This window comes from Octodon degus, unplaced genomic scaffold, assembly GCF_000260255.1.
Source record: "Octodon degus isolate 3935 unplaced genomic scaffold, OctDeg1.0 scaffold00004, whole genome shotgun sequence".
Lineage (NCBI taxonomy): Eukaryota > Metazoa > Chordata > Mammalia > Rodentia > Octodontidae > Octodon > Octodon degus.
The window spans coordinates 24,845,929-24,859,492 of record NW_004524580.1 but is presented as its reverse complement, the minus strand read 5'-3'; the positions used below and the strand labels follow the sequence as shown (position 1 = coordinate 24,859,492).

The 13,564-nt window shown below is 46.6% G+C and overlaps 1 protein-coding gene across 1 annotated transcript in view; it reads right to left on the bottom strand.

The window, feature by feature from the left end:
* Positions 1 to 13,564, bottom strand: part of Cfap54 (cilia and flagella associated protein 54) — a 353,322-nt gene that overhangs the window by 320,834 nt on the left and 18,924 nt on the right. The window contains exons 6-8 of the mRNA XM_023716586.1: positions 3,221 to 3,364; positions 1,232 to 1,345; positions 1,009 to 1,110 (exon numbers count right to left, since the gene is read on the bottom strand). Of these exons, the coding sequence (XP_023572354.1) occupies positions 1,009 to 1,110; positions 1,232 to 1,345; positions 3,221 to 3,364 (360 nt within the window). The remainder of the gene's footprint in view (positions 1 to 1,008; positions 1,111 to 1,231; positions 1,346 to 3,220; positions 3,365 to 13,564) is intronic.

Below are 13,564 nucleotides of genomic sequence, written 5' to 3'. Positions count from 1 at the left end.
TCATGATTTATTTAAAAGAAGAAACTGAATTATTGGTAAAGCCTAAAAGAGAATTAAGAAGAGGAGAGGGCGCCATCATGGAGCAGCAAGACAGCATGTCTGCAGTACGCGGACTGCAGGTTCCCGGGCCAGATCTGCCCCTAGCTGGCTGCAGACCTTGTGCCAGGGACAGAAACCCTCCAGCTTCTGGTTCATGCTCTGTGGACCGACCACACCTGCTGATTTTCAAATCCCCTCCAGGTTCTGAGATTCTGAAACTCTTCTGTGAGAAACTGCTGAGCTCCTGACCCATAACTTTGCATCTCAGCCTCCACCACAAGCTCAAAGAACACCCAGGGAAAGCATGGAGGAGGCACAGACCTGGGCCGCGAGGGTACTAACTGAGCTCAGAAAGGCACCCGGGAGCAGGGAGAGTGGAAGGGGAATGGGATGGACGAAGGCACATTCCCATAGCACCTCTTGGTCTCACACCGTGCCTGGGCACAGGCCCCAGAGCAACGCCAACTCTGCTTGCGACCTGCGACTGGCCCACCCGCCCCGGTGGGGCCTGAGCGCTCTCCTGCCCCACGCCCACGGCGCTGGCTTGTTCACTGCTGCAGCCTAGCCTAGTTCCTAACACGCCCCAGCAGAGCTAACGCGAGGGCTCAGGGGCCTCCACCTGCCCCCACCCCCAAAGCCCGCAGAGCTCCAGCGCAGGGCTCAGGGGCCAGGGCTGTGCTCGCCTGGAGCCTGCTCACTCATGAGGGCCGCTCCTTTCACCCCTCCTGGGCCGCCTGTCCCTTACCACTGCGGAACAGGGATTATGCTAAAAGCACAAACAGCTTATGGAAAAAGAAGAAATGAGGGCTGATCGGAACTGGGAAATCCTTCCTCTTTCTCTTTGCCCAATTATGTGGAGAATGAAATCAGGGGCATGATTTAATCTTTCTTTAGGGACAAGGCCAAAAAGACCCAGGCAGGATAACTAGCACACATCTATCGCAGAATGGGTTGTAAAGGCAGACTTACGCTTTGGGCTTCCTTGAGGTTAACTCTAGTCTTTGGTCTAAAATACGCTTTGTTTTTTCTTCTAGACTCAAACACTCCTCTTTTGAAGATCATCACAGCCATCTGCCTCAAAAAGAAGAGACACGTGTGAAGTCACAGAGAGAGGCGGCCTGAGGACCGGGAGGCAGCACGCAATCGAGCAGGGAGCGCGGCTCACTTCTTTCAGCTACTGTCATCTTCATACCTTTATCGTGGCCTCTCTGTACCATCTTCTGGATTCTTCCTGCGATTGTGAGGAGCTCATTAACTCCAGCTGCCTCAGCTCATCAATTTTAGCTAAAGCACGCCGAGCAAATGCCTGTGTGCATGGGAAAGAAATTTAATTCACAGTAAGTTAGACTAGAGTGATTAAAAACACATAAAGACAGGATGTTTTGTTGTCCTAGACTTTGGATCTGATCTGTGAATTACACTGAAGGCTGATGGGCTGAATCTGTAATAAATTCTACAGATCTAAATAACAAACTCTCCAGGCTCCAGATCATCGCTTCCCTGACACTGCATGTAGGCATTGTGTACACATGTGCACGCGCACACACACACGTGCGCACATGCAAGTGAACACACACACACGTGCACACATGCATATGCACATGCATACACACCTCTATCCTACCTTCAGGTAGTCATCGCCAATCCTAACATCCCTACTAAAGCAAGCTGTGTACTTATTCAGTTATGCATAATGTCTACTACATTGTGAAGTCCCTAAATAGCCTATCTCATTTTTATCTCCAGTAATCTAGGGACTAGTTAATATATATTCAAAGAAGGGAGAAAACAGGCTTGTTTATTTAGCCATTTCTCCACTTTCATTACTCTCCAAAGTTTAAAAGAGCTAGTGTGAGCTCAATAACAAGGGTTCACATCATTTATTTTACCATTTCTTTGAAATACTGTATTTATAATTTCTAAAATATTAATGAAAATGCTTCCAGATCAATCACAAAATTAATGCGTATGAAGGGTTAAATTTTCCAGTAAGGAAGAATCTCAAGAGGAATGAAGAGGTCCAAATCTCATAAATGTTCAATTCCCTGATAATTTGACTACAAAACAAAATGTGCCACGTCTAGAATACCAAGGTTAGCATCACATACCAAGGTCAGCAGTTTCTACGACGTTTCCTGGCACAGTAAAAGGGTCCCATGAGAGCTGAATTCAGCTATCCCTCTGCCTAGGGACTGCTATTACCCAGCTCTTCAGAATGAGTCCAGCTGGGTGTGGAGGCTGAGGCAGGAGGTTCGCTGCGAGTTGGAGGCTAGCCTGGGCTACATAAGTGCTTTCAAGGCCAGCCTGCACTACACAGAGAGACCCTATCTCCAAAAACAAACAAACAATTAATCCAGGCAAGAAACCAACGTGTATAATGAACTCTTCATGGGCCAGAAGATGTGTTTCTGGTTATGATGTGACGGCCGCGGATGACCCAGGACTCCCCACCAAGGGCCTGAGTGAGGGCTGAAATCCAGCCTTTACTGCAGTCACCAAGCCGTGCACCCCAGGCCAACGGCGTGCTGGCCCAGAGGAAGGGGACCTTCCCAAGCTGACCAAGCTACCACGCACTGCAGAGGGAGTGCTTTTCTATATTTTAATTGTGTTTGTTTCTTTGTTTGCAGTGCCGGGAGGTGGAGCCCTGGCCTGGAGCCAGCACTGCAGCACTGGGCGGCCTCTTCTAGTGAACATACACGGAGGTGCCACACGAAAAATCAAAGGAAGGAGCCCAAACCAAGTTAAGTCAGATTTCCAGGATTTAATCTAAAAGACAGACAAAGAGGAAAAAAGGAAATAGAATATAATAAAGGGGGTTGGCAGCAGAGGGAAAAAAAATCCAAATACATGCATAATAGGTGGGAAAAAAATCCAATAAAATAAAAAAACAGGGAAGTAGGGCGGCCAAGGAGAACCAAATGAGCAAGGAAGATAGCAGCACTCATATTCACAAGAGGAGCTACAAAGGTGGAAGTTCACGGGGAACACCGGACAGAGTGAAGGCAAAGCAAGAAGTCAGCAGGAGGGAAGAGCCACCGAAGTCCACCTAGGACGGAATTCTTGTCTGTGCTTCACGTCGGTTCTTGCACGGCTTTCCTGGTGCTCTGGTTCATTCCCCCGAGGGCAGGTGAAGCAGCATCACCCCAAGCACTGGGATCACAAGGACAAAAAGGCCACCTACCTCCCCGTGAAGGCCATCTTGGCAGTCGTACCAGCACTGGCACACAGCGGCGTAGAGAGTGGCCCTCCAGCTCAGGTACCTGACAGCCAGGAGCGGGACGGAGGACTCCATGCACACGCTGGCCCACAGCAGGTGCTCCAGGGCCTGAAGGGCAGAGGCACAGCGGGACGGACTGCTGTTCACTGGCAGCTAGCACACGACATGGCTCCTTGCACCCCAGCTAACGTAAGTGCACACAGAAAAGAAGGACTCAGGGAATCCCAACTAGCCTCTTGGGAGCGTCAGCCTTCCTTGCTCTTAAAATCACTCTGCTGCTGAGCTCATTTTTCTTAAAGCTTATCAGGTGTCAATGGTGGGCCAAAGCCTGACTTCCAATGATAAAACTGTTAGGACTTAGCCTCAAACCAGTGTGTTGTTCTGGTACAGGAGGATAGGAGAGAGAGAAAAGCTGACCACCCAGGTCTGTAATACACAACAGAAAAAGGACTGGAGCCAAATAAACCTAGTTTTTTGCCTCCATTTCACCTCTCTAGACCTCAATCTTCTCATCTGTAAAATGAGTATTTTATCACATCCAAGCAATGGTGCTATGGGTGTGCAGTTATTATGTTTGCCGCATTGAGAACACATTGCCAACTGTGGATGTCACCCCTGTAAATGTCCCCATGGAACAACTTGAAACAAAATGGTGTAAGCAGCAGCGCAGTGTCACTGCCCTGCCCACAGGAACACACCTACTGCCCGCTGGGCTCCGCAACCCGAATGGTCCTTCCTCACAAATCCACTTTCTTGACATATCCCTTCCACCAACCCTAGACAGCGTTTAGAAGACAAACACTTGGATGACATGGATTCTACAGCTGGCTTTTTCAGTCTATCTTTTCTTCAAGATTATTCCAAAAGCGCAGAAGGCACAGTACCTACCTGTCAACCACGAGACCCTGAGTTTAAATCTCAGTACCAAAAGAATAAAAAGATCACTGGACTATATTTTCAGTTGCTTTAATACAAAAAAGAGGAAATGGGGTCTACATTCTACATTTGGCTATTACAAATGCTGCGGGGCTGAAGTAAGACTCCGAGTTAAGTACCTCAGAATCTCATGTTCCCAGCGCTGTGCATGGATGGATACACCCGCAAGGGTTCATGGGTTCATGGCTCCCTGGCCCAGGAGGGGCTCCCCAGCCCAGGAGGTGACCTTGTGTCCCTGCTCTCTCTGCCTCCCTTCCTCTGCCTCCCTGTGCACCCCCACCCATGGCCAATATGCCAGAGTGTGAGTCCTCAAACTCCACGGATCTCAGGCCCTTTGCCACCCAGGGTAACAGTGACTGTCTAACAGGGTTGGTGGGGATGAAATGCTACATGCATCCATATTAGCTTTAGCAATGGCAATGAAGAAAAAGAAGGAAGAGGAGGAGGAGGAAGGGGAGGAGGAGAAAGGGGAAAGGGAGGAGGAGAAGGAAGGGGAGAGGAGGAGGAGGAAGGGGAGGAAAAGGATGAAGGGGAGGAGAAGGAAGGGGAGAGAAGAGGAAGGGAAGGAGGAAGGAGAGGAAGAGGAGGAGGAAAGGGAGAGGACGAGGAGGAAGGGGAGGAGGAGAAAGAGTAAGGGGAGAGGAGGAGAGGAAGGAGAGGAGGAAAAGGAGGAAGGGAAGAGAAGAAGGAGGAAGGGGAGTAGGAGAAGGAGAAAGGGGAGGAGGAGAAGGAGAAAGGGGAGGAGAAGGAGAAAGAGGGGGAGGGGGAGGAGGAACAGGAAGTGGAGGAGGAGGAAGGAGAAGAGGAGGAAGAAGAGGAGAAGGAGGAAGGGGAGGAGGAAGAGGAAGAAGGGGAGGAAGAGGAAGGAGAAGAGGAGGAAGGAGAAGAGAAGGAGGAAGGGGAGAGGAGGAGAAGGAAGGGGAGGAGGAGGAGAAAGGGGAGGAGGAGGAAGAAGGGGAGGAAGAGAAGGAGAAAGGGGGGAGGAGGAGGAAGGAGAGGAGGAGGGGAGGGGAAGAGGAGAAAGGGGAGGAAGGGGAGGAGGAAGAGGAAGAAGGAGAGAAGAGGAGGAAGAGGAGAAGGAGGAAGGGAAGGAGGAGAGGGGAGGAGGAAGGGGAGAGGAGGAAGAAGGGGAGGAGGAGGAAGGAGAGGAGGAAGGGGAGAGGAGAAGGAGGAAGGGGAGGAGGAGGAAGGGGAAGAGGAGGAGGAGGAAGGGGAGGAGGAGGAAGGGGAAGAGGAGGAGGAGGAAGGGGAGGAGGAGGAAGGGGAAGAGGAAGAGGAGGAAAGGGAAGAGGAGGGGGGAAGGGGAAGAGGAGAAGGAGGGGGAGGGGGAGGAGGAAGAAAATGGAAGCACAGGAAGAAGCAGCCAAGGATGCAAACCAGCTGCTGCTGAAGACTCTTCTAATGTCCTTAGAAAGAAATGACCATGGCCTCATTTCCTTCTCTACTACAATTGTCACACCCATACATGCCATATATTTATATATAGGCATGTTTTAATTTTCATTTATTTTATTTATACCACAGTGGTGCCTCTGGTCTGCAACCAAAATGGCAGAAAGAATTAAGTTCATAAACCAAGATACCAGTATTTTATTTATATACACTTTGTTTTCTTATTTTTATTTAAATACACAACCTATTTATATAAGCTTAGTATCCCTTATCCAAAATGCTTGGGATTAGAACTACTTCAGATTCCAGGTGTTTTCCTTTTGGCTTTGGGAATATTTCATTATACTAATGAGCTACCTTGGAGACAGAGCCCAAGACTACACACAGTACTCATTTACGTTGCATAAACGTCCTGTACACAGTCTGAAGGTAATTTCATACGGTATCTTCAGTGCACTAGCATTTTGTTTTTGTGGTAGAGGCAAAAAAAATGCAGACAGGTGGAAAGAAGATAAGGAACATCGCAATTTTAAAACTGTACTTTAAGCAGAGCAGCAGCCTCAGGACACAAGCCCACCCACTTCTCTAAGGTCCTTAAAGGTGCATGCTCCAAGCCTGGGCCCCGCTTCTCCCTGTAAGCGGACTTCACCTGTGACGAGCCAGCCCTTGCCTGCCATCAAATGGACCTCTCCATGACAGGTGGGTGACCAGCTAGCACGCTCTCACCCCAACGGTCATCGCTTGTGAATGGCCACCACCCTTCACCTACAGACAGGGCCACACCCGTCTTCCACAAGTGGAATCCCCTCTCCACAGATGCACAAGTTCCACAGACTTCTGGCCCCAAGTCCCCACACATGTGCCAAGCTCCAGGACCCAGGGCGCCTCTCTCCCTCCTATGCTCTATTTTCTTTGAGTACATACTTGAAAGTGCTCCCTGATAAACACCTTCTCATGCCTTATATGGACAGCTTTTGTGGACTTTTTTCTATGGTGTAAGTCAGCCAACCCTTCTCTGGGAGTGGGATGAACCAAAGGTCCCCATCTCTGCTTTGGAGCCCTCCTCAGACCCTGTCAGGTGACCTCCTAACCTGTCACATGAGGTCAGTGTGGAATTTTCCACCAGTGACATTATGTTGGTGCTCAAAAGCTTTAGATTTTGGAGCAGGGTGGGTTTTCAGATTAAAGTTGTCCCACCCGTATCACATGTCATGTGAACTTATTCACGTGTGTGATTCCCAACCTAGACTGTGAGCTCTGTGAAAAGAAGAACGGTGTTCCAACTGCCCTTCAATCACCAGCACCTAGAACACAGCCAGAGACATAGCCGGTATTCCCAAGCACTAAGAAAGGAATTCAGTAGCAAACCCTGAAGCGAGGAGAGCCTGACGCAGGCAAGCACATGGTCTCTTAGATTCTCTACTCATGGTACTAAATTTGGACCAAACACCTCTTCTCACAACAAATGAGGCTTTGAGCAAGAAAGAAGTAAGTTTTTAAAAATGTCTATAGGTCAACAACTCATCTCAAAAAGGCAACTCAAGAAGGTCCGGCAGCTTCAGTTCTGTGAATCAAGCCCACTGGATTGGCACAGCATTTAACAGTACAAATATGCAAGGTATCAACTACATTCAGCTGCCTTTACCATCTGCAGAGCCTACAGAGACAGAGCACATGACATACATGTGGAAATCTAAAAGAAAAAAGAGGCCCGAAAAGCCAGAATCCTCGCGGCTAGCTTTCATTTTGGGGGGAGAAGCTACTGGTTTAAAAGCAAATCGTGATATACTTGTTATTTCCCCAAATCTGAGCTTCTCCTGCCAGATGGTGGACTCTCTTAGGAGAGGAACCTTGCCTGTCCTGTTCCTTCTGTATCCCCCGCACCTAGCTCTCTACCTGGAAACAGGAGATATGCAAAACGTACTTGTTGACCAACCAACAGACCCTCATTAAAAAGTTCCAGTTTGTGATGCTAAATATGGAAGTATTTCTAGTATTTCAGGGGTCCAAAAGTCACTCTAAAATTCCCCGTTAACATCACCAGCACCATTACTAGATGCCCCCAACTCTCCTCCCCCACTCCGAGGAGAGGTGCCACCTGCAGTAGCGTAGCACACACCATGTGGCAGCCAAGGACAATTTTCAACATGTACAAGATCTGAGACCTACAGTTAAGTCCACCTCGGTGTGCCTCCCATCACATGGGTCCCAGCTCTGCCTCTGGAACACCACCAAAGTGTCTGAAGCTGCCTTCCCAGCGCATGACCACTCCTGGGCAGCCAGCTCTGGCCTCCAGACCTCCCTGGAGGGTACCTTTCCGGTGCATCTAGACTTCACAGAGACCTGTTTCTCTTCTGCAGCACGCCTGGGCTCCTGGAGCGTCCCTTCGTTTGCCACGCCCCTCTGGGGCACGGGACTACCCCAAGCTCAGGTCTCCACATTTCTGAGCTCTGACTACTGCTGCTGGAACTGTCAAGATTTAGCAAACAGGGCCACACTGTGAGCCAATGGGAAACCAACAGTCACCAAAACTTCCTCAGCTTCCCCTCAACCCCTACTTCAGATCTTTGAATTTGGATTGTTGTGGTTTGCGGGATTTCCTGTGCCTTTCCAAAACCCCTCAGGATGGGTGGTATCAGAAATTTCACGATTTAAAATAAAAATAGCTTCACTTAACAGTCCCAATATACTGGGGACTAGGTTTGGAATTAAACAAAATCACAGACTTTCATACCAGAAGGGATTTACAATTAACCTAATCTGACTCCAAGAGGCCAAGCTGCTTCCAAGCAGCAAAGCCGGCCTGGAATTCAGGTCCCGCACTCCCAAGTGCAGATTCCTTCCACTAGGCGGGGCAGCCTCCACAGGGGGCAGAAGCTCCACTTGGGGGCCTGGAAAGCAAACTCTGAAGGTGGAGATGTGAAGCCATAGCCCAAGTGACTCAATGGGGAGCATTTTTCCTTAAGTCTAAGAGACAATGACAATTATATCTATCAATAGAAAAATGATGGGCTATATAGCAAGCCTATTCATTAAAAAAAGAAAAAATATTTTAGAGTAAGAGCTATAGCTGAGGGGTAGAGCGCTAGAAAGGTGAGAAAGGAAGGACAAAGGGAGGGAGGGAGGGAGGGAGGGAGGGGAAAATTATTTCAAAAGCCACATTCTATCCACATCCAAAATATGGGCCCAACAAGTGTTTCAGGTGTCACCAGAAAAGTAATTCATCAGCTCAGCCACACGATGGCACTGCAGCCCCACATAAATCTGCCTGCAGTATTTGAGGAAAATGCCACCACCAACCCCATTGCCGATTTAAAGTTTATGTAAAGGCACGTGGAACAATTTAACACTAATTGTTCAAGCCAAATATCTTCCCAAGCTACCTCACTTTTATAGTAAAATAAAACCGAAGTCAATAGGGTTTGGTTTGGTTTTAGAATAAATGGATTCCACTGTGTTCCCTAGTGTTCACTGAGTCTTATACTATGGCTCTAGACGCCACAGGAGAAACTAGATTATTCCATAAACAAAGGCAAAGTTGCTGTGTTTATTTAAGAAAAGAAGTTTCAGCTATCAGACCCCCATGCACTCCTTAAGTTTAAGCCAGGGTTCTGCCCAAGTCCCAGTCAGGGAAAAGCCACTGGTTAGTGTAGGTCTTTGGGGTCTCTTTAGGAATACAGGGTGACATCAAAAACTATCACCTCTTTCATGGAGTTCCCCCGCAAAGGAGAATGGTCACAACAAGGGTAAACAAACATGCCTGTTATTCTAACAGAGATGAGCAGTAGTACAGTGTCACACTGGCTCAGGCCTCAATATTCCTCTAACCTGATATACAATACTGAATCAATGAAATATTGGATCAGCCTCAGCACGCCTACCAATAGGATGGGGTAATAACAGTGTCTTTCTCAACGCAGCGATCGGAGGAGTCAATGCCAGTGATGCTAATAGCTCCCATCCAGCAACACTGTGCTACTGACAAGTGTGTAAAGCCCTCCACATGGTACCCACACAGCAGGGATTCGGTACTAATAGCACAGGGCCTCCATAAGCCTATGTCCTATAAGAAAGAGGGTTTACAAGCTGCCCCACTATAAACAGGGTGTGCATTTGCTGCTATGACTTTTTTTATTCTTTCAGGAAGATACCAAGGATACCTTGTTGGATCAAATGGGACCTCTAGATTTAGATGTTTTGGAGTCCCCACGCTGATCTCCACAGTGGTTGCGCCAGTCTGCACTCCCTCCAGCAGCAGAGAAGGGCTCCTTTTCCCCACAGCCCTACCAGCATTTGTTACTGATTTCTTGATGATAGCCACTGTTTCTGGAGTGAGATGGATCTGTGTTGTTTTAATTTGTATCTCTCAAGTGCCCAGTAATACTGAACATTTTTTAATGTTTTTATTTGCCATTTTTTCTTCATCATCTAAGAAGTACTCATTTCAGATGCCCATTTTTGGATTAAATCTTTAACTTTGGGAGATCTGATTTTTTTTTTTTTAGTTTTTTATAGATTGTAGATAATAGTCCTTTGCCTGAGAAATAGCTGGCAATTTTTTTTCCCATTCTGTGGGTTCTCTTAATTCTGTTGGTTTCTTTTGCTATGCAAAAGCTTTTTAACATGAGATCCCAGTTGTTGATTCTTTACAGTACTTCCCAAGAGATTATGGCCCCATTCATAAACTCTTTGCCTTTACTTATGTCCCCTAGAGATCTATCTGTTCTATATTCCAGAAGATTTAGTGTTTCTGTTTTAATATTTGGATCCAAAATGCCCATCAACAGACAAATGGATAAAGAAGCTGTGAAGTTTTGGGCTGGGGAGAGAGCTCAGTGGCTTAAGCACCTGTCTGGCTAGCACAAGGCCCTCAGTTCAATCCATGGTTTAAAAAAAAAATGAATGAATGAATGAATGAATGAATGAATAAATAAATAAATAAATAATGTGGAGTTTTATTTCACTGGGAAGTTTTGTTCCGGGAACAGAACTCAGGACTTTGTGCTTGCCGTGCACTTATGCCACTGAGCTATATATCCCTGGTCCAAAATGTGGGCTTTTACATAATGGGGTACTACTCTTCCATAAAGAAGGATAAATGAGACATTTCCAGGTAAATGAATGCACCATGAGACAATAGTCTTAAAAGAAATAAATCACCCATGTTTAAGTATTGAACTATTTCTCTGCTATGAGAATTTTATAACAGATATTGAGAAATAGGAAGAAAATGTTCAAATAGGAGAACAAGGGGGAAGGAAGAAAAAAAATGGAAAAATGGAAACAAAGCTTCTGTAAATAAATAAGGGAAGAAGGGTTGAAGGGGAAGGGAATGGGGAATAAAAGAAGAACCACGATACATCATGTTCAGGTAGAGATGTCCTGGGATGAATGAGATCATTATGTATAACTAAAATGTATTGATAAAATTAATTTTAAAAACATTTTAAGAAATAAGTAAATTGGGGCCAGGGGGATGGCTCAGTAGAATAAGTGCTTCCCTGGCAAGCGCAAGGGGCCTCAGTTCACTCCCTGGTTCCACCAAAGAAAGAAGTAAATGGCAGTTTGCTGTAGATATAAGCCCTATCCCAACTGTCATCTATTCCCAGGGACCAGAACAGAGAAGTTCATTTAAAAAAAAAAAAATTAAGGGCTGGTGAGATGGCTCAGTGGTCTAAAGAACCTACTTAGAACAAGCTAAGCTAAGCAAAGCAAGGGACCGCGGTTCAATCCCCCAGCACCACATGCCAGCCTGCCCCGCCCCCTGGTGGGCTGAGCTGGCCACACACACACACACACACACACACACACACACACGCATATAAATAAATAAATTTAAAAAATAAAAATAAAAAAAATTAAATGAAAAAGTGAAATTTAGATAGATATCTATGAACTTAACCTATGGGAAATGAAGTTTCTATGTGCCAATAAGAAGTAATAAAAGGGGTCGGGGAGATAGCTCAATGGACGAAAGCATCCGCTTAGGCAAGCTGAGGTAAGCCCAGGGACCGTGGTTCAATCCCGGGCTCCACATGCTGTGCCAGCCCACCCCCAGGATGGGCTGAGTGGGCCATAGAGCCCAGGCCTAGTGGCACACATAGTGGTAATCTCAGCGCTGCGCAGGCTGAAAGCAGGAGGATCACCATGAGTCCAAGCTGCACAGTAAGACCCTGCAACAACCAAATACATTAAAAAAAAAAAAAAAGAAGTCATTTCAGGGCCAGGGGTCAGGCAGATAGTTCAGTAGCTTAAGCACCTGCCCGGCAAATGCCAGGTCCAGAGTTCAATCCTCAGTACCAAGAAAAAAAAAAAAAGGAATTTCAATATTCTTCTAAATTGTACAGGAAAAAATAAAATTTCTATTTGAAAACAAGTTTTCTGTTAATTTTTGATACATTTCTTTATGAAGCATATTTACGACTTGCTAATATACAACTGTATCTTATAAAAGTTAAAGAAAATCTTTGTTTCCATTTTTTCTCATTCTTTTTCTCTTCCTTCTTTCCTTTCCCCTTTCCTCCTCCTTCATCCCTCCCCCTTTGAGCACTGGCTTCCTATTTGACAATATCTAGTATACATTTTGATCTTTATTGACATTTTTGGTTTCTCGCACCAGAGACAATGTGATATTTACACATGTGTGTCCAATTTATTTCACTTACAGGCTGGAGGAGAGCTAGCTCAGCGGCTTCCACGCCTGCCTGCCAAGTGCAAGGTCCTGAATTTGATCTCCAGTATACACATAGACAAAAAGCATGGTCTCAAGTGCACCCATTTACCTGGAAATGTCTCAAATGTATCCTTCTTTGTGACTGTATTAAAAAAAAAAAAAAAAAAAAAACTTCTTTATCCATTCCTCAACTGATAGGCATTTGGGCTGTTTCCAAGATTTAGCTCTGACCACTTGTGCTGTTATAACCATGGGTGAAATAGGAAGGGGAGAAGGGGTTGAAGATAGGGGAGGAGAATGGGGAAAATAAGCAAGGAGAAAAAGACACACATATTTCGTGCTCACATCATTCAAAACAGAGCCCTGAGTGGCAAGCTCATCTAAGAAAGCCAGCACGGCAGGAGGCCAACTGCAACTTTTACTTTCTTCTAGATCTCCGAGTAGATAGTGTGTAGTGTGGTTTGAACATGTCTATCTCCTCACAATTCACGTGGAGGCTGAACTCTCCAGTGTAATAGCACCAAGGTGATGGGGCCCCTCAGGAGATAAGTAGGTCATGAAGCCACCAACCTGGGAAGGATTAACAGGATTCTCTCAGGACAGCTTAGCTCCCAGGAGAGAGGTTGCTGGGAGAGTAAGCCACCCTGCACGGCTTTGCCCCTTGCCGTGTGCTCTCTCACACACGTGCTGCCCCCACGCTATGTATAAAGTTCCTACAGAATCTGGGTCACTCAGGCCTTGGGGGACTCAGATAGGGATAAATGGACCCATGTGATTCATCTGGAGCCTCATCTCAGGAATCAATTTACCAGCTGAGGGCTTGGAAACTTCTGGATGGAAATTATTAATTCCCTTCTTACACTGACCAAGCTGTAAGAACTTCATCCCTACCAAGTGCCAAGCGCACGACCCTTCAGCTCCCCAAGGCTCCTGCCTCCCTCCCTCCCCACACTCCCATCCCACAAGATGGGGACCCGATGACTTGCCTTCTCCACCACTTACTCTCCAGAGACAAACTCAAGTTACATGGGGGGGAGAGAAGATGTCTTACAGAGGTTATTTGTAAGAAATGACTTTAAGATGACTGTCACATTCAATTAAAATCTGCTCCATGTTAACAAGAACGAACGCCAACAGTCAAATGTTGGCACAGATGTCTCTGCCTTCCAAAACTTTGGCAAGCAAACATCACGGCAGACCGGCTACGATGGCTCTGGGAAGCAGTATTTGTTATTACAGTAAGTGCAACAGGAGCATGCAAATTCTTTTCAGGAAATCAACTGGAACAGAGCGTAGAATCATTGGAA